This window comes from Eumetopias jubatus, unplaced genomic scaffold, assembly GCF_037043125.1.
Source record: "Eumetopias jubatus isolate StellerSeaLion01/CBP00866 unplaced genomic scaffold, mEumJub1_p1.0 scaffold_6, whole genome shotgun sequence".
NCBI lineage: Eukaryota > Metazoa > Chordata > Mammalia > Carnivora > Otariidae > Eumetopias > Eumetopias jubatus.
Window position 1 is genome coordinate 18057979 of NW_028274812.1, and position 21752 is coordinate 18079730.

The window sequence follows — 21752 nt, forward strand, 5'->3', positions numbered from 1 at the left end:
CTTGATGACCATCAAAGTATCATCAAAATACTACTTTAAATAACACATTCCTGTACTCTTGAGGCCCCTGCTTTAGTCCACTAGAGCTGCTATAACAAATTACCATAGACCGGATGACTTATAAACAACAGAAATTCCTCACAGTTCTGGAGGCTGGGAAGTCCAAGATCAAGGAGCTGGCAGATTTAGTGTGGGGTGAGGACGTGCTTCCTGGTTCACAGGCTGCTGTCTTCTTGTCATGAGTCCTCACATGGCGGAAGGGGTGTGGGAGCTCTCAGGGGCCTCTTTTGTAAGCTCACTCATTCCACTCACGAGGGCTCCCCCCCTTAGAACCTAAGCACCTCCAAAGGCCTTACCTCTCAATAACACCGCACTGAGCATTAGAATTTAATACATGGACTGGGGCTGGGGGGCACACAAACATTCCCTTTATAGCAACCCCCCATTTTTCCACATAAGCGGGTCAAATGCTCACAAACGTAAACCAAGTATCTGCACTCTTACCCTCGCAAGCGCTTCCTCAATGGTGATCATCTTCTCCTTGACCATCATCATCAGCTGAATCCGTTCCTCATCACTCATTGTTATCTCGCTTGCAACATAGCCCACATCTTCTCCTAGAGAGTGAAGACAAAAGACACGAATGAAATGAAAGGAAGATAAAACAGCATGCTGAGTCCTGCAAGGTCACTGGTCAGGACTGGAGAAGGAGATAGTTCAAGGGCATTGTCTGGCATTGCACGTTGCTGATGGAGCAACAACAGGAGCAGAGAGTAATGGGCTGCTTTCGAGGAAGCCAAGGAGCCCATCTTATTGAGAAACAGGCTCTGAGGACGTATGCATGTTACCATAGAAACAAATTCTTCAAAATGACCAGAGCCTTTGTGATGGAGGGCTTAGTGGAAGGGTTTTGGAAGAAAGCCGACAGGAAGTTCAGAGTAAGAGGTGGGGCAGAGACCTGATTGAAAAGACCCACCTAGAGCAGACAAGCATTCCAAGGCTCCGTCGGCTGATGGTCCTCTGTGTCCTTCTATTTCAAATATGAACAAGAAGAAAATCTTTTTGAGAGGAGTGGGAGGGACCCCTTTTTTGTAACATAGAGCTTTAAGGTCACAGAGTCAGCGGCAGAACAAGACCTGCCGCCTGGCGAGATCCTAGATTCCTACGAAGCTATTTAACTGCCGTTCCTCAGAGGACAGGCGAAAACAAAATCACAAGGATGAAGCATTTTGAGTTCATTTATATATTATGTAATATATATAGTAAAGTCTCATCATAAATATGTATATATCTGAAAGTCTTGTCATAAATATGTATCCAGACTGTGAGGGGAACTCAATTTCCCCCTCGAAACTGAAGGCAGCCAGGGGCGCCTGGGTGGCTCAGGCAGTTAAGCATCCGACTCTTGATTTTGGCTCGGGTCATGATCTCAGCCCCCTCGTGAGATTGAGCCCCACATCAGGCCCTGCACTGTGCGTGGAGCCTGCTTGGTATTCTCTCTCTCCCTCTGCCCCCACCCCCTTCCCTCTAAAATGGAAACAAAACAAAACTAAAGGCAGCCAGAACTGCTGAGGCAAAGAGAATCCCCCATTAGGATCTTTCGAAAGTGCTTTCCTGCAAAGCAAACAGATTACCGATATCTGTAATATATGTGAGCCACATCAGCTTGTGTGCCTTTGGTTAGCGTGTAAGGAAGGATAGGTCAGTGGAAGTGGGCGGTAATGCACAGGCTGGGAATAAACCCACATTCTGGTTCCTCTTCCTTCCTCTGCCCTATCTTTCTCACACATACTTTACCAGCTTCGATGTCACTGGGATGCTTGGCCACTGCTAAATTTGCCCTTGGTGGAGAGGACCAGTAAGAAAGTCTGACTGCAGACCTGTAGGAACCCACTGCAATCAGGGCCGACCCTGGAATTTATGTTCCCATGTTTCTCTATCTCATTTCTATTTTGTAATCAATCAGTCCAGAAATACCACTCAAGTTCCCTTCGCCACTCATCTAACTTGTCCGGGAAGAATAATAGTGTGTGCTGGGTGAGGGGACAAGCCTGCTGGTTTGATTCATTTTACTATCTGCGTCACCTCCGAGGGTGGAGGGAAGCGACGGGGAGCTGGCTGGATTTTTTTTTAAAAATCCACATGAGCCGGTAAACTGTTGGCTTCCCCCCTCTATCCCTGCGTCCCTTTCTCTCTCTCTCTTTTTCCTTCCCTTTCTTTCTAAATACGACTTGGTTAGGATCCGAGGTTTACTCTGAATCGCAAGTGATCTTGGGTGTGTACCAGAAGGAAAAACTGGGAATGTTTAAGAACCATAACCTTACACCAGGAATCAACCCCAGTGAATGTGGCCGGGGTCGCAGGTGTGTGACTGCTGGACGTGCTCTCCTTGTCTCCATGTCCCATTTCCGTGCATACGAGTAACTGGAGAAGCGTTCTGAACAGGGTAGGACACTATGATTTTGTAAACGAAAACAGTCGCTGGTGAGCCACTAAAAATGTTCATCTCATGATAACCTCATTGGACTGGGCTGGGATCGAGAAGTAGCGTTGTGTCTGCTTCCTCTCTGAATACGGGGGAAACATAAATTACACAACTGGGCCTCAGAGGGATGACATATTTACTTACTATATAAACAACAACAAAGACACAGCCGAGAGGCGGGCAGGGCTCCCTCCACAAAGCGGCCTGGGCACATTCCCATGATGTCAGACCAGGAGACAGAGTTTCCAGGGGCAACAACCCCGAAACTGGCCTGCCACAGAAATGCAGCGAAAGCTCAGAAGATTGCAAAGGCCCCAAGTGGCAGGACAGGGGGATGGGTCCAAAACTAACAAACGCTATGACTTTCTGGACCCTTTTGGGATAGATCTTGGCAAGGAAAGATCTTCCTGAGGTTGGTATGACAGAGAAAACGCAAGATTTGGTCTTTGCCGTCAGATCTATGAAGAGGAAGAACCTGCCAACTCTCAATCTGTTTTGATTAAAACAAAACAAAACAAAACAAAATAAAAACAACTCACTGGGATGAAGTCTTAAAAGTCATGATAGGAATGTCAGAAAAGTCGAAATCTTTGTGGGCCCGGGCAATGAGTGTTTCTAACTGGCGGCCTCCAGTTAGATTAGTGGGCGCAGGCTTCTCAACATTTGGGAGCTAAAAGGACCTACTGTCCATCAGCTGTGGTACAGTACCTTTTGAAGTCTGTCTCATTATTCCTTTCTGGTTCTTTCGGAAGTTCTGCCAGAAATACTTATTTTTCTTCTTCCAGTCTCCTTTTCCTTTAAAAACGAAAGGAGGGGAAAAAAAGGCACAAGAAATAAATTCATTAATAACAAAAGTAGCCTCTTCTTTATAATTCAAAGCTTATAAGAATACTTTGATTTCACAAAAAGACAGTTTTTCTCTTTAGATTTGTGAAAGACTTGGAAATGCCTAAAAAGTTGTTTAAAGGAAATGCAAATTTCCTAGCAGCAAGTAATGGTGCAGTGGGGTTAAGATGAGAAATAAAGAAACATCAAAAAGGCAAGCAAAACACACATTCGAGTATTCACTTTGATGTTGTTTAACTAGTATGTCTAATTCTGCCCTGTCTTGTCTTGCGGTGGAGTCTCCCCCTCTGGTCTTGGCCACAATTACTCCAACGAAACCACAAATGGGTTAATTTAAGAAGTTAACTTTGTTTTGTCGTTATCCCTGTTGTCGATCTCCCCTCGATTTATTTCTGTTCCAGATTTAAGGAGGACGACAGAAGGGCTGGATGACCTGGCTGTACTTGCCCGTCAACAGAGCCGGCTCCAGGAGCCCGATGGGTTGACCCGCACTGTTTCTCTGTGGCGTCGAGTTTGCTTGGGGGGGGGCGGCGGGCAGCTACGGCGTAGGCAGGGTGGGGAGAGGGGGCTCACACCTCTCTGGCATTCAGGCTACTTGCTGACCGACTACCTGCAGCTTACCCAGGGTACGACGCGAGAAAAGCAGACCGCTGGCCTGCTGTGACAGCTCCCAACTGAGCCCCCTCCTCCCTCTCCCCCCAACCCCCCGGACTGTTTGGGGGACAGTTTGACTTGTCTGCAGGTGAAAACCATCTCACTGCCGCAGCTGCACATCTGCAGCGTTTGCTAGGGTTCTGATCCTCGCTGATCTACGATGCCTTTTAAAACGTAAAAGGGAAAGAGCACGTGAAAGACGGGAGAGGCCCCGTACTTAGAGATGAAACAAAGCAGCAGGTCTCAGGTGGACGGGGCACACGCAAAGCACCAGCTTCATCACTGTCACCACTCGGTGTGTCTGGCTGCTCTGCGGCCACGGGAAGCAGGGCCCAGTGGAGTAACCCGCTGCTGGTTTCCACAGTCTAGACTGGTGGTGCCAGGCAATGCAGCACAGACGCGTGGAAACCCCTGTGCACGGGGCTCCCAGACTCGAGAAGGCGCCATGTGTCAACACAAGATGCCCCCATTTCAGTGCTGACGAGCCTGGAGCTCTGGAATGAAGCCCATGCCCGCTATGTGGAGACTTCCTGTATACCCCAAATCTTGGCCGGCAGCATGCAGGCACCCGCTGCTTTCTGGCTAAACGCTGCAGCAAATATTAGCACGGAAGGTGAGAGCAGAAGCAGGGTTATCACTCACTCAGCCTTTCTCTCAGGCAATTCGGGATTAGAACGTATTTCTTTTACTGAAGGCTATACTCCCTTCCCCTTCCTCTATTTTAATGTTTCCGAAATGGAGGTGCAAATTGAAAAATCAATAAGAGCTAACATTTACTGAGCACTTACCATACCCAGGCACCTTGCTATCTAATGGTTTATCTCACTTAATACGTGCAATGAACAGAATGTATTATTGTTCCCATTTAGTGGACGAGAAAACTGATGCTTCAAGAGGCAAGTGATTTGCCCAAGGCCATAACCACTGAGTTCGAAGAGTCCTGATTCAAACCTAACTCCAAACCTAATCTAAGCGCTTGTGCTCCTAATCACGACAACTCTTGTTGGACTTGCTCTGACCCAAACAGAAAAGAGATTACAAAATCATGAGTGGGTTTTATAATCAAGGAAATATAAAATATGTAACACCTTAATTGTACATAGTCTCTGATTCAAAAGTTCCAAATCAAAGGATTTATCCTACGGACATGATCAGGGATAGGCTCAAAGATTTTTAGGATACCATCAATTCTCTGAGAGCAAAAATCAGAGACAACTTAAATGTCCAGCAAAGAAGAGACGGTTGATTAAATTGTGGCGCATCCCATATGATGGAATATATACAGACTTAAAAATTTTACTATAAAGAATATTTAATCGCTGGGGTGCCTGGGTGGCTCAGTCATTGGGCAGCTGCCTTCGGCTCAGGTCATGGTCCCAGGGTCCTGGGATCAAGTCCCACATTGGGCTCCCTGCTCCATGGGAAGCCTGCTTCTCCCTCTCCCACTCCCCCTGCTTGTGTTCCCTCTCTCACTGTGTCTCTCCCTGTCAAATAAATAAATAAAATCTTTTTTAAAAAAAAAAAAGAAAGAATATTTAATCGGGGCGCCTGGGTGGCTCAGTCATTAAGCGTCTGCCTTCGGCTCAGGTCATGATCCCAGGGTCTGGGATCGAGCCCCGCATCGGGCTCCCTGCTCAGCGGGAAGCCTGCTTCTCCCTCTCCCACTCCCCCTGCTTATGTTCCCTCTCTTGCTGTGTCTCTCTCTGTCAAAAAAAATAATAATAATAATAAAATCTTTAAAAAAAAAAAGAACATTTAATCAATGTGGGCAAATGCTCAGGACATATTCAATTGAAAAAATATATAAAATAAAATGTACAGTATGACGCCAATTATGTTTAAAAGAAAACCCACATAAATACAGGCAGGGGCAAAGAGAGGAAAGAGATGTATCAAAATCTTAACAGTGTTTCTTTCTGGGTGCAAAGATTCTTTGTGGTTTTTGTTTTTTCACAGTTTCTGTGTTCTATAAAGTATTAAAATAATTTTAAGCCGTTAAACCAAGAAAAGGAATACTGACCTACACAGCCGTCTTCTGAGTTCGACTTAGGAAGAGTGTTCCTAGAAAAGAAAAAAACATGTCTGATTACGAGGGAGCCTCACCTTTGAACGAGGACTGAAAACCCTCCCAACTCGGCTGCCCCAGCATCAACACCACTTAGCCGAGCTGGGGAGATTCTGATACGGTACCGCTAGTCTTATCTAGCCAGCTGCTACCTTTCTAGAAACAGACTCAAGAACCCTTTGTCAACATTTACTGAAGACTCACTCCAGGGTAAGACCTCTATTAAATGAAGGGAATGGATTTCACTAGAGGATCACCAGATGATCCACTTCTGTGAACTATTAACCACATGTTGTTACCGCCACTGAGAAGTCTCTTGTTGTAAGTGGGAAAGAGAAAGCAGACAGTAACACCACTAGAGACCCGGCCGCACAAACACCAGCCACTTCGGCCAGTGGGTGAGTGCCGTGGTCAGCTGCAGGAGAAAGGTAGGCAATCGGATGCTCCGAACAGAGAGCAGATGGTTGCTGACAATTCACAGGCACGCGATCTGCCTTGCTAGATCCTCCTATGTTCAAAGAGAAGCCAGGAAATCTGCTTTAAAAAACAAAACAAACCAAAACAAAAAAGCAGCTCCACATTTTTCAGTGATGGCAAATAATTCAATGTTTTTAAAAATGCGTCCAAGTTAATCAACGAGTATCTGGGCACCAAATTTGGCCCACACCCCACCCTACCATGGCTGCCAGTTTGTGACAAATACAGACACAACCAAATAACTTGAAACATGAACACAACCCAACACCAATTAATTGTTTCTCTAGAACACACACAGACAGATATCGACTTAAAGTAAGAAGGAAAGAAACCAAAGCAAAGTTCAAACGGGTTCTCTCCTAAAGGTCAGAGGAGAGGTGGGGAAGCGTCCTTCATTGCGTGGGTCCAAAGCCTAGAGGGTAAGTTTGGTGTCCACTTGCTGACAAGGAAAATCAGGAAGAAGGAACTGGCAATGGGACAGAAGCACAGATCCTCAGGGGGTTCACACCTGAATCTTCACTAGATTCACCTGCCAGGATGGAGGGGGCATCTGGCAAAAATGCATTCTTGATGGGAGAATCCATGGGGAGACAGAGGTTGGGAGGCCAGAACCGTGTCACACTGAAGTGATCGGAGGAAGAGAAGAAGAGCATGCAAATGGCGATTTGCTGCCCACCTTACAGGTGAGAAGGACCTCTAGGATTTAAGGTGACCAGAGAAAGCAGGATGGGGCTTTCTGTCCTGCAGAGCCACCTGGGAGAAGCCATCTCCCTTCAGGGCAGGATGACTGGTGCCAGCTCACTGCTGGGGGCCAGCTGAGCACAAAGGCCCAAGCCTGCAAGCACCTTCACAGCCGAAGTCTGAGAGAAGAGAATGGTTGCTGACCCGCGCACAGATCTAAGAGACCTCTATCGTCAATGAGGGGAGAGAGGAGTTGCTCAGACTAGAAACAGGGGAGGCACCTCAGTTGCTGAAGACGAGAGCTAGACCCGAAGTCATGATTTCCCAATACCACTAGCTGTGGACACAGTAAATATAAGGAAAATCTACCCTATTATCGAATCTTGCCAAGGTTTAGCTCCCAGGATGTCCTCTCTGCCCTCCGAGCCACGCAAAAATGAAAATGACTAAACACAGACTTATTTAAAAAGCCACTTCTCTTCTTAATTCATGCAGCAAAAATGTCCTGAACGCTATCATGAGTAAGGTAGGGGGACAATGACAAAGAGACGGGACTCCCGACGCAGGGAGGGCGACACACGTGAACAAAGGGTAAAGAAGTACGGGCGCAGGAGAAGCAACAGCAGGAGGAAGGGGAAGGCAGGGCTGGGGGCAGAGAAGGACGAGGAACAGGAGGAGCTGTGCGTGAAGGGCTCAGGGCCACAGACGTACGGGCACAGCAAAGTGGCAGAGCACGGACGGCAGAGCGCTGGCTAGCTGGCTGGAGATTAAAGCAGAAAATCCTTCTAGAGAAATAATATTTGAGCGGCACGTGGGTGGCATAGTCGGTTAAGTGACCGACTCCTGGCTTCGACTCAGGTGGTGATCTCAGGGTCAGGAGATCGAGCCCCTCATCGGACTCTCAGCTCCGCGCGGAGTCTGCTTGTCCCTCTCCCCCTGCCCCTCCCCACTCTGCACTCTCTCACTCGAAAATAAGTAAATCTTAAAGAAAAAAAGAAAAGAAAAAAGAAAGAATATTTGAGCTAAAGTTTGAGCTCCTAAATTTTGTTTTTTCAAATTTTATCCTGCTGCATTTTGAGCTCAAAGTCATGGTAATATGCATCAGTCCACTTTGCAGCACAGTCAGCCCCTGCTTCTGCCTTACCTGCTTACAGCAAAGGAAGCACCACATTTATTTTTAAAATCACTCTAAGGACTAGGAGACTCTTGACCTAATTGCTAAGGACCAAAGACATCAAATATCCCTAGATCTTGCTCAACTACTTAACTATGTAATAAACTACAAATACGTATGTGAACTTTTACTTTTTCCAAAAGAAGTATTTTCGGGGCACCTGGGTGGCTCAGTCAGTTAAGCGTCTGCCTTCGGCTCAGGTCATGATCTCAGGGTCCTGGGATCGAGCCCCACATGGGGCTCCCTGCTCAGTGGGGAGTCTGCTGCTCCCTCTCCCCTCCCCCACACCCCCATAACTTGTGCTCTCTCTTGCAAAAATAAATAAATAAAAATAAATAAATAAAAGAAAAATTTTCATGGGGAAAATAGCTTAAAGAAACATTATTTTCCTTTAGTCCTTTGCTCGTTAGAATAATACCACGTTACTGAGTTGTAAGGAATTTTACCCATCATTGAAACCAATCCCAATTTTATAGGGAACAATGATCTCCAGAAGTTACAGGAGTGATCCAAGGTTCCACCAGCTGGTTAGAGCCCAAACAAGGAGCTCTCCCCAGGCACTGGCAGCCCGGCTGTCTTTCCACCAGACGCTGGACTCTTCCTCTCCAGATAAAACGTACAGAGAATTGTTTCTATCCTATTCTTGAAGAACTCAAAGGCTAACCTCTATTTTCCAATGCATTTTTCATTCTTCCTGCCAAGTGGGAATGTCCTTTACCATAAATATACTCCAGAACCCACACTGCATAAAAAGGTAAGTTCTCACCATTACATAGTTATCCCAAAATATAAATGTATTTTCCTGCTTACAATTTTTTTTAACTTGTATCTACTTTCTTCAAATTATCACACATATTTAAAATTTATCCTCAGGTTTGCACTTGGGATCTTTTCATTACGTAAGAGGTGTTTCTACTAGTGATGGTACTGCATTTCCCTAGGAGGCCAGCAGATGGCACTACAGCTCCTCTAGTCATCCTGCGGTGACAAATGGGGATTTATTTTTAACATTTCACAAGTTCACAATCTAGATACCGGCCAAAGAACAGCAAGCCAGTGTTTCCTAAGTGTGCAGCTCCCCAACTCATCAATTTGCAAAGGGGGGCAACGACATCGTATAAAGTTTAATTTGGACGCGGTGAATTGTCCCTGCAAAAGGAGGCGGGCGGCAGAGCAGTGATGTGAAATGCCATCTTTCTCCTTGAGACTGATTATAAAATTCATCCAGCAGGAGCAGAAATCAATGATGTAACCAAATTCCAAATTTGGATGGCAGCAGGTGGAAAGGGTCATTTACTGATCTCCTGGTGGAAGAAATTAATGCTCAGGAGTGAGTTCCAAAGAGGCCTCCTCAGAGCACCTTCTTTCAGCCAGACACCGCAGGCCTGGGAATGGCTGGGCTGGAAGCAGGTTTGTCAGCCTCTCTCTATCCATCACTCTCATTGTCGACAGGGTAAAAGGGATGGGAACTTCAGCACAGGGTTCCAGGTTTCCATGACCAGGACTGACTAGGATGCAGTAATTAGCATTCTGCTGCACTTTGGACCAATCTACGTAAGCATCAAATAATTTGAGTTTTGCATCTAGTCTCTAAACTCAATCTTAGAGGTACCTTTTCATCAATAACTACTACTATTAGACCCCAAGTGTAATTATTTTTCCTCAATCTCTAAACTACTTTAACCCTCCCTGAACTCAAAGAGAATTCAATAAAGAATTTATGAATGAGATTAAAAAAAAAAAAAAAACAACTTAAGGGATAGCATCCCAACACTTAACCAGCTCCTTTCATCCTACCTCAATCTTGAGCAAATTCTTTGTTCAACTGTTTCGTTCCTTTCTTTTCACTCATTCACTTTGTCTTTCTTTCCTTCAATCAACATTTATCCAACTCCCATTATGAGTCTGGCATCCTTTGAGGTATTGAGAATGTAGCGGTAAATAAGACAGGTAAGATCCCTGTTCTCTTGGAGCAAAGGATGGGGGTAAGAAGCAAGGTGGGGGGTGCAGGTCAAGAAGTGGGGAGAATTTTTGCTGGGATGGACAGAGAAGGTGTCTCTGAAGAGGTCACAAGTGAACAGAGACCTAAGGGATGAGTTGGCATGACAGGCACTCGCCGCCCCAGCAGGGAAGGCTACGTTGGGAAAGAGCAGAGGAAGAAAGCAAGGTCTACTCTGCACGTACTCAACCTGAGGTGCTTCCTGAACATCCCTGCGGAGATATTAAAGACATAGCTGGTTATGCGAGTCTAGAGTTCAAGGGCATCACTGAGGACTGGAGGTCAGAATTTGGAAGTCACCTGCATACTTAAAGCTGGGAGACCAAATGAACACAGTGAAGAGAAGCGGGACCAGCCCTGGGCTCAAGGGCAATCCAATCTTCAGGGTCAGGAAAAGAAGGTGAAGCCGCCGTGGGACTTAGGAAACGTAGTCATGGGGAGAAGAAAAACCAAAAGTATGCTTTTACCCTTTCTGACTAAAATCATATTTTATATAGACTACATTGCTGCCCCAATGGTAGCAGGGTAAATTCTAGGTTGCTCTATTTTCTTTCCTCTTGAGTCTTGCTTCACAGTAGAGATCTCCATGGGGCCACAGAGAAGGAGAAACACAAAGTTCAGAATGAAATTCTTTACATTTGTATGGAATTCTACCTCTTAAAAAACAAAAACAAAAAACACTCTTGTTGGCAACCCCCATCACAGGATGATCACTGACACTCAGGAGTGATGACGTGGCTAAGGGCACAGGGCCAGGCAGCGACACCCTGGGCTTGGAAGCCACATCTCTGACACCAGAAGGGTCCAACACCTGGCCCACCTCACCATACTGTTTCTCATTTATGTAACAGAAATTCGTATTATGTCACATGTGTACTACTCCTGTTGTTGGGTGAATTATGGAAACGATACTCAGAAGAACCTGTGAAGACCGAAGACCGAGCAGGTTTTCAACCCCAATGTGAACATGGCCTCTGGGTTTATGAGAACTAAGCATTTCAAGAACACTCTAGGATCTGGTTGTGCTGCTCTTGCATGATCTATCTGCTTGTTGAAGGAAAGGAGGCCACGAACTTGTCTGGGCTCAGGCTCATTTTTCTCCTTATGTCTATTTATATACCAAGAGCCTTAGGTACCCCCAGGCAAAGACAACTCTGTCTCCCTGCGATGTTACTTATTCTGGCATACCAGAGAAGTGTAATGAACGCGCCAGCATAAAGGAGTTCCCAAAATAGACTTCGTGTTTTTGTTTTGATGGCCTGTCCAGAAACTTCATTATAACCAAGCAAAAGAAAAAAAAAAAAGGAAGAAAAACGGCTATAACCTAATTTCTAAGAAAGGAACATGTGTTATACGTTACTGGAAAATCTATACTTAAGAGATTTTTAAGTTTCCTTTATCTTGAGTCTCCGGAAATACACTTCTTCATTAGTTTCTTTCCTGCTGAATTTTGAATCAGGGTTTTTTGCCGTGTCTGGGTCTTTTCCTGCATCATCCCCAGCCTGCCAAGGCAGTCCCTAAAGCCAGCAGCGTTTTCCTCAAGATGTAGGAAAAGGACTAAGCCATCTGTGCTACTGAACTGTGCATGGAAGGGGAAGGTGGAGAGAAGGTAAAAGGGTTGAGGAGCTTTTTAGTTTTTTTTTTCCTTATATGGTGATATATTTCTCATATGCTGATTATTCCTTGTGAGTTGCTATGCCTTCCTTGAATATTTCGCTTATTTAGTGACAAATCATTTTGTATAAAGTAGGTAATTCTTTAATATTTCTTATTATCCTTCGGATATCGAAGATATTTTTCATCATAGGAACATATCTCCCCTATTTCATAAAAACATATACGAAACAAAATTCTGTGTAGATTATCTACGGTCTGCTATAAAAATTCAAGGGTCACCCCTTCCCCAGCTATGGGGCCTGGACTAGGGTGAGTCAGGAGAGACACAAGGGGTCCGCACTGCTGGAGGTGCTCACTCTCTCGGGGTCAGGCAGGTGTAGGGAACGAGTGCCTCCTCCAACTCTGTGTTGCATGTTTCTCTCTTGCTTTACCCAGACAACAGCTGCTGGATTTCATGCACATAGTAGAACTTAACTTGCAAACTTACTGGCTTGGATTCAAAGTAATTCTACTGCTCCAAATCCGGTATGTTGTTAGAACTCCGAGATTATTCAGTAACAATGACGATGTCAGTGACATGTTGTCACCCTGGTCACAACACTCCCCATACAGGCCTTTCCTTTCATTTCAGCCTATTCCCAGCCTGTACCTTCTGGCTTTTGTTACAAGTTCACCTCCGTAAATGATCAAGGCAGGTGTCTGGAGTACCACACCCAAGGCAATGGCCTGACCCAGCACAAGCTAGGTGCTCACACACTCAGGAGTCGGGCACACCTATGAGAGTGAGCGCGGCCACAAATCTAAGCCAGCTGGCCTTGTTATGCAAGGCAGGGATGATGAGCTCAGTGTCTGCCTTCCGGGGCTGCTAGGAAAATTACATGAACTTGGCAGGTGATGGTGAGTTTCCAATAAATGTGACCTCCTGTAATATTCACAGGAGCCCCAAACAGATGACTGCTTTCGGCCCCTGCACAGAATTGCACCATCCCCATCCACCCAGCACAGCCACTCCACATCCCTTATTCTAGGCTCCAGCAGTTTCTAATTTGCCACACTTCCTCCTCCTAGTTTTTTTTAACATTAACTTCCCTCAAATAATTCGGATGGCCGTAACAATTCCTCTTCTCAATTGTACTCTCTACAAGCAATTCATGGTTTCTCACAATCCATTGTTTTCCTCACAATGATGAGTGACCATAATGTCAGCAGTTCTTCATCCACATTCCCCAACACCATAGTACTCCCAGGTGCTTATTGTCCTCCTTATGCAGTAAGAACCACACCAAGTTAACTCATTGCCCGTAGGACAGGGCATACTAAATAATTTTCGGTGGATGTCAAGGAGCTTTTCAACATGGATATATGCCATGGGAAGTGGTTTGGACCCACCTGTGACGTAATATTAACTCTCCCAAAGAAATGGCAGTGATGTGTGGATACGGTCTCAAAATGGCAATACCATCCAATGTTTATTTCCAATTTGAAGAGGCCCTCTTACCATACCGATCCAATGCTCCCCCTTAAGAAAAGTGCTGAAAGGACATTTTAAAAGTCTGGTATCTCCAGCCATGAGTTTGGACATTTTCAACTTTTTTTCTGCCCCACCCCCTTTTTATGATATCTCTGGTTGAAAACTGCCATCAGAATCACTATAGGTGGGCCTATTCCTACTATACAAGATGTCTCAAAAGGGGATCTGATTCCGAAAAATACAGAGAGGGAGTCAATGTAGGCATGCAACTCTACTTCTAACAACAAAGGTTTTTGTTAGACTTCAATCCCTTGCTAATTATCTTAGGTATATGGAAATTCAAGGTATCTAAACATGATCTTTTCTGCTGCAAGTCAAGCCTATCTCTCTTTTTAATATTAACTTCCCTCAAATAGCTAGGATGGACATGGTGACCCCTCTTCCACTTCTCAATTGCACTAGACAAAAGCAATCCACGTTTCTCTTAGAATTAAAAACACACATACACCAGTGACTGAACATGATGCCAAGGTAGAGATGTATGGACCAATGACTGGGTATCCAGATGTGAACGACATTTCCTAGAGCTGGGAAGGCTTCTTCCTACAGGAAGTCGCCTACCACCATGGCTCACAGTGCAGGTTCTGGAGCCCCACCTCCAGCGTTCAAAGCCCAGCTCTACCATTCACCAACCACTAACTTTGGACAAATTACTCTGTCCCAGTGAATCCCAGTTTCCTGCTATGCAAGACAGAGACAATATGACCTATCACGTAGGTTTTCTAGAGATGTCATGAACTATGACTTGTATGGAATTTAGAACCTGTCTGTACATGCAAAGCACCACCAAGAAGCTAGCGGTGAGGACGGCTGGACTTTGAACCAGCTCTCCCTGTAGAGCCAAGTCTCTCGCAGTCCTGCTCAGAGTACTTCAGTTTCAAGAAACTGAAGTGGCAGTTTCAAGAAACATGGAAGGGGCTGGTTCCCTGGCACCTCAGGGGTGGCCAACAAGCTTCCCAGACCAACAACAGCCTCCATCCCTACTGAATCTGAAAGTCCACCACAAAGGTACACTGAAAGAGATCTGTGTCCTGTCATTCACCAAATGGTAACTGGTACCAAAAATTAATGATGCAGGACATGGGCAGAAGTTTAAGTATCATGCCTAAAATGTAGCCAAATGTCATCTCTCCATAGCCTGAGCCATGACCTGTTTGTGTCTGGACAGCAACCTCACTGAGGCCAGGACGATACAAGTGCAGAGCTGGACGTGCCCACATACGTGGGACTGGGGCAGGGAGAATCAAATCTGGGAGAACATACAGTTGTTGTCCAAGATTTCTAAAACCCTCCCCATGGGCTTTCTTTTCCATCTGGGGCATATTATTCCTTGTCACCTTACGGGTCTGGCCTATCTAAGAAAGTTGGTAAAAATTTTCTGTACATGGAGGCTAGGTGGCTTGGTCGGTTAAGCATCTGCCTTCGGCTCAGATCGTGATCCCAGGGTCCTGGGATTGAGTCCAACGTCGGGCTCCCTGCTCAGCGGGGAGCCTGCTTCTCCCTCTGCCTCTGCCCCCCACCACACTTGTGCTTTCTCTCTCTCTCTCTCTCTCACAAATAAGTAAATAACATCTTAAAAAAAATTGTGTATGGATGGCAGCTTTGATGCGGTACCACTCCTGAAAGTAACCACATATATCCCAGCCTTGAGAAGTTACAAATGCCTTCCCGATTCCTGCAAATTTAGTGACTGGCCAGAATATCCCCAGGACACACTAGATGGTGTTATCATACTATTTTTTAGGTAAGTTCAGTACGTTCATGTAAGTTCAGTAAGTTCAGTAACTGATCAGTCTCCTATGAAAAAACCACCAACCACGCTCTTTGGTTTGGTATCTGCTGTTTGGTGCAGATAATGAAGCCTCTGCGGCCTGATGAGGGCAATGTACAGCACAGTCCACACCTTCCAGGAGTTTACAGCAGAAAGAAGTAGATTAGATCGACGTGCTGCAAGATCAGACGGGCGGAGTAGTGCCTATCGCTGGCAGGGGCAGCTGCCCCCCCATTCCAATATCCCTCTTATCTTCTTTCTTACTAGGAGAACCCAGATTTTGTTTGGGTGGCAGGGCACCCTGTTAAAACACTCACTTCCCCACACTCCCTTGCAGCGTCTGGCTGAGAAGATACAGCTGAGAATTCACAGTGAGGGGCTTCTGAGAAAGCTAGCATTTCCATAATGACAAAGACTCACTCACCTTTTCCCGTGTCTTTTGCCCTTCATCCCTCCCCTCAGTCCTTCCCGAAACATGGGCACAAGGCCCAAGCAGTCATCATTTTATCATAAGGAAGAAAATCATGTATTAAAACCGGTAGAGAGGAAATACTTCCTGGCAGCTGTACCAGCCACCTCCGGACTCCTTGCTGTATGAAGAAAAGAGGCCCCCATCTGCCTCATCAGTGCAGTCAGTTTCAATGACAAATGACTGAATATACTCCTAACAGGTTCAGTGATTCAAAAGTAAAAACGACCAGGAGAGCCTGGGTGGTTCAGTTGGTTAAGCATCTGGCTCCTGATTTTGGCTCAGGTCCTGATCTCGGGGTCATGAGATCGAGCCCCACATCGGGCTCTGCTCTGGGCGTGGAGCCTGCTTGGGAGTCCCTCTCTCCCTCTCTCGCCCCCTGCCCCTCCCCTAACCACTTGCGTGCTTCCTTTAAAAAAAAAAAAAAAAAAAAAAAAGAAGTAAAAATGACCAACTTAAGCCTTGGTCTGGCTTTATCCAGCACAGTCCTATCTATCTCATTGTAGTTCAGGCTCCCAGAAATCGTGAAAAGCTCCATTATACAGATGCAGAAATGAAGGCCTGGTGAGTTCATGAAAGTGACTTATCTGATTGCAAGCCACAGAACTGGGGCTCAGCTCTTCCTGCCCCAACCCAAGGTTGGTCCCACTGAAACACCAGATTCCTGAAAGCAAGGGCCATCCTGTCTGCATCACCACCAGATTCATGGTGCGGGGTACGAAACCATGAGCCTCAAGTGTGTCCATATTCTCCTGTTATTGGCACTAAAAGTGCCAACATAGGTGACTTGGCTACTGGCATCTGCAAATGCAGGTCAAGCTTGATTTTTGACGTTTCCTCAACAGACACACAAAAGGTGTCGAATGAAAGGGAAACAGACTCCTCCTCTGTTTTTTCTGCTTTTGGTGCAACCAGTAAAAACTAATGCCTTCCTTTTATGGCCTCCATGTGAATTTTACATTTTGTTTAGGTCTTTATATCTTAAGAATTACTGAATTAGGGGCACCGGGGTGGCTCAGTGGGTTAAGCATCTGCCTTCGGCTCAGGTCATGATCCTGGGGTCCTAGGATGGAGCCCCATGTTGGGCTCCCTGCTCAGCGGGGGAGCCTGCTTCTCCCTCTCCCTCTGCTGCTCCCCCTGCTTGTGCTCTCTTCTCTCTCTCTGACAAATAAATAAATAAAAATCTTAAAAACAAAAAAAAAAAGAATTATTGAATTATCGTCAAAAGCGAAATAAAACAGGATTTTAGCACATTGTTTTCACCACAAAAGCTAGTTTTTATAAAATGAGAAAAGTACTGTAAGTAGCTTTATTTACATTTTCTAATGATGGCTACTTATTCAGTAAATGAGGCAAAATTATTCTTCCCTTCTATTTCCCCTTTAAATTTAGTGCATACAGGGGTGCGTGCATGGCGCAGTCAGTTAAGTGCCAGTTTCAGCTCAGGTCATGATCTCGGGGTCATGGGACCGAGCCCGAGCCGGGCTCCCCGCTCAGCGCAGTCTGCTTGGGACTCTCTCTCCCTCTGCCTCTGCCCCTCCGCGCTGTGCTCGCACACACACATGCACACTTTCTCTCATAAATAAATAAATCTTTAAAAAAATAGTAAGATTTAGTGCGTCCATGGCTCTGTGGTCCAAGAAAGGCTTTCCTTCAAGGAAATGTGGCTGAGATGTGAGACCAGCTGGATGGACAGGGAAGGTCCCCATGGATGGCCGTGGTTTTCAGGATGCGTGGTGCAGGCTCAGCGCAAGAAGAGCGATGGCAAAGGGCTGCCACTCTGCCTGGTGCAGGGTGCACGTGGGGTCATTTACGCTAGGGGAGGCTGGCACGGTAAGGATATTCTCTGATTTGATATTCTTATCAAATGCGCATGAACCTGCAGGGAACATCAGGCTGCAAAGAGCGGCCCCTAAGAGCCTCAGCCTCAGCCTCAGTGTGGGGAAAGGGAGAGAGGAGAGGGCAGGAAAAGAGGCTCCATTCAATTATCTCCTCAGTCTGTTTCCATGGCAATGGCTCCGGAAGCGGGTCCAAACTTTCTCAGTGGAAACAAACAGCGGCTCCCATTCACCATCGCCCAGGCCGCGCTGGCCATGACGGCCGCTATACTGTCTGGGCACAGAGGCCCCGGGTGGGGGGACACGGGGGCCAGGGCTGCCCGCCTTTCTTCTGTCAGCTGCTCGGAGGGGTGCAGGGGAGTCGGTGAAGCTGCCTCTGAAGGACAAAGTCAGAGGGGCTGCGGGCTCGGAGGGCCCTTCCTCGCCCTGCTGGTCCCATGCTGGAGGCACAGCGGCCAGCCCCCCGCCAGGACGTGGCTGCGGGAGCCGTCTGCCTGCCCTACTTGTCCTGGCGGGCAGCACAAAGGATCGGGTCCTTCCCACTGTGAGCGCCACCACAGCCCCGCCTCCGATTCCTTCAGACACAGCGGATGGAGAATTGTCATGTGATGTCAGGCAGACGGGAACTCTTTTTTTTTTTTTTAACTGAGATGTAACTGACATATGACACATTAGTTTTAAGAGTAACAGAAAATGAGTTGATAGTCGGATGCACTGCGAAATGAGCGCCCCGCTAAGTCTAGTTAGCTTCCGTCACCATTCAGACCTTATTTTTAAATTCCCACACGTGTCCTCTGTCACATCTACGAGCACCGCCCTCGCACTCCGCTGCTGCTCTCACTTGGCTCTCAGACTGCCTCACATCCTTCCCCCTTCTGCTCCTGAGGCTCTATCTGAAGTGACACATCAGCACCTGACAGACTCCAGGAAGCAGCGCCGGGGTCCCCGTGACAACACGCGCCCTCTCCCAGCACAGCTGGGTGCCACCACCGCTTCCACCGCGGACTGACATGTGGAGCAGAAGCCGAGAGCGTCAACCCAAAGGAAAAGAAACGGGTATTGGCAGTGATCTGTTAACACCAAGCTGGCTGCCTAGGAACCTCCTGGAAAACTTATTAAAGACTCCCAGAGTTGCACATCTCAGCCATGTCTGAAGTCAATGCATGAGGCCTGGGCGGGGCCTCAGGGTCTGTCTTTCCCACAAGCTCTGCAGCTAACTGTGATGGGCGGGTATGCTTGCCACCACCGGCTGCATCCAGGAGACACGGGGAACACATGCCCTATGCTTCCTTCTCCATTTCCTCCTTGCACCCTTCTAAGCCAAGGTCTCCAAAATCTAGTTAAGCAGGATTTCAGGTGCAGTTTTCGGAAGAGAATTCAGAATATGAGAATACAGTAAGATCACACAGCAGCCAAGCCTATAGACACAAGGCTGGGGGCCAGTGTTAGTCCCGAGTGCCCCGTATCCATCCCCAGTACTTGGCATGCAATCTTCCTTAAAGATTGAAGGAATTAGCCAGTGGGATGGAAGAATTTAAAAACTAGAAGCCTAATAAAGGTTCTGGCAAGTTTCAGACCTTCAGGATCTGTCCCCTGGACCACTGGTCTCCCTGCCCTCCTGGGGGCACCCAGACCTAGCTGCTCACATTGACAGTCATCCTTCCACCATACAAAGCCCACCACTAGGCAACCCCTGAGCTGCTCTGAAGACCTCCCAAAGCTGGCCCCGGGGCTGCACTTGCCCACCCCCAAGGTGCTGTGCTCACACACCTTTGCATACCCTTACTTCTGTCTGGAATTCCCTTCCCCTCCAATTTTGCCTACAAAACCCCCCACCCTCCCTGTGGTGCACCTGTGGTAGATTTGTAACCTGTCAACTTAGCTCAGATGGATTATGTCTCCCAGAATTCCCTCCCCTGCGTGTGCTGGGTCAGCATGAGTCACATGAGCTACTTCACAGGAGATGGGGCTTCAAAGTCAGTGCAGGGCATGAGGCCCTGTTGTAGCCGACACTCGCCATCGTGGGGCCCCGGGGTTACTCGGTGGCGGGGAGCAGCAGCTGGACCCACCATGCTTGAATTCCTGCCAAGTCTGCTCCTCAGGTGCTCCGAGCCCCAGGCCTGGGCCTGGTGAGCGTCTCGGGAAGGACCCCAGCTCCTCCTGCAGGTTCCTGGCGAGTCAGATCTGGAGGCTTGCGTGGAGGTGGTGAGAGAGGACGTGTCCGTATTTGCAGATGGCAGTTTATCCTCGTTCCCCACTTTGCCTGCATCTGACATCAGGCCACATCATTGGACAGAGAGCAACCAGCCCCAACACGAGCGGTCAGAACCCTGTAATAACGTCACCTTAACGTCCACTTCTCCCACAGAAGCCTGTCTGATACCGAACTTGTGTGTCTGCAGCGGGTGCCTGGCCCCAGGCGCCTGGCTGGACATCCTCCCCCAGTCCCCACGCACCACACTCAGGCACACGACGATCGTTGTTGTCATGACTTCTGCAGGTCGTAAGAGGACAGCTACCTTCCCAACCCATTCATCTTTCCAGCACCTGGCAAATTCGTCCACACCGCAGAAATGTGGAAAATGTTTATTCAATTGCACTTCACTGCCGCCTGGCCCATCACGGGTCTTTCTGACGCACCAGTCCATGGTCTGCGCGGTGGCATTTGGGAGAAAAGCCCTGGCCCGGGCAGATGGATCTGTACTAGAATTCCACCTCTGCCTTGCCCAAGTTTCGTGATCGTGATCTTGGCAAGTCATTTAGCCTTTCTGACACCCTCACCCACCCCTTTCCTTCCTTCATTTACTTTGTACGATACCGCTGTCCATAGGGGTCTTCCCTGTTCCTGCCAGGACAGGACTGCTATTTATTTACTGATCGCCTCCCCCCACCCCTGGGGCCCAGGGTCCCGTTCACCTCTCCTGCAGGAGACAGAAGAAAGCGCAGCCCCCTCGCATCCTAAATACCTCCTGGCAGGGTAGCCTGTCTCCAGGCGCTGCACACACCCCGCCCCCAGGAGGGCCGTGGCCCAGGCGTGTGGACTCCAGCTGGGGCCGGGCAGCTGGGGCTCACTCACCAGATGAAGCAAAGGGCAACAGAGTCTGCAGTGGGGAACAGCTGAGGTGGAGAATTCTAGCACAGCTGCTCCCGCCCCAAGCCCCTGCATTCTGGAATGTTGAGCCCCTCAGATATGCTATGTGATGGAGCATACACGTGTGCAGACGCAGGTCCACCCACACAAACCCGTCCTTCGGCACACTGCAACCGCACGAACTCTCATTGTTCCTTATCCGACAACTAGCAGAGCTTAAATGTGGGCTCAGGGTCTGTCCAACACCAACGACGACAGAGCACGTGAAACTGGTCGGTGCGGGGCGTGCTCTGGACTGGGTCAGAGAAGAAAGGACACCACCCGACTCTAACTCAGCACCGAATAGCTGAAGCCCAGAGGGGCGACACGATGCAGATGGCCATCACAGAGGGAGAGCACACCGAACGCTCCAGCCCCTTGGACAGGGACCCTGCCCTCCTGCCCACAGCCTTGGCAGGTGGCTCTTGGTAAATTGATCAAAGGGAAAGAATACATAATATACATAGTAATCTAATGTCTGGCTCTGGGTGTAGACCACTCATTTTCTGAAACCTAAGCTTGCCATTCTGCCTCTACTTCCCACCCTGCTGAGCTCAAACAATGGCAGTCCAAGTGGCCTCTGGTTCCCTTCGTGGCTCTGCGCTCACAAGCCACGAGCGCCCACCTCCTTCTCCTGGGAGGACAGTAAGCACCCAGCAAGAACACATCCACCTGAACAGGGCAGAACCAACTTGTGAGCTATTCTGAAGGACACACCTTTGTGTGGCTTCCTCATCCCAGTGCACAAATGTACGTCCCCCCTGGGAAAGATCTGGTATTCCCCTCCCCAGCCCGCAGCCCTGCCACAAACAGGATGTGGAAACAGGATGCATTCATCTCAGCTCCAGGGGACACGGCTTGACCTGGATTTCCCAGCAAACTTGCAGACCTCATCAGCAATTCTCAGTGAATCTAGTCTGTTCCAAAGGAGGATTCATAACTGCACAGCCTGCGGGTTTCTAGTGCTTACTTCTACAAATGAGAATGAGCAGAGAGAGCCTCACCTTGTCACGCA

At 47.7% G+C, this 21752-nt stretch overlaps 1 protein-coding gene across 4 annotated transcripts in view; it reads right to left on the reverse strand.

Annotated features, from left to right (window-relative positions):
* Positions 1-21752, reverse strand: part of SASH1 (SAM and SH3 domain containing 1) — a 181992-nt gene that overhangs the window by 68891 nt on the left and 91349 nt on the right. For 3 of the 4 annotated variants that reach the window (XM_028103358.1, XM_088024236.1, XM_028103359.1), the window contains exons 5-7: positions 6006-6046; positions 3194-3280; positions 505-617 (exon numbers count right to left, since the gene is read on the reverse strand). In XM_028103358.1, the coding sequence (XP_027959159.1) occupies positions 505-617; positions 3194-3280; positions 6006-6046 (241 nt within the window). Of the gene's footprint in view, positions 1-504; positions 618-976; positions 1031-3193; positions 3281-6005; positions 6047-21752 lie in introns of all 4 variants that reach the window. The other variant, XM_088024235.1, reaches the window with a different exon arrangement.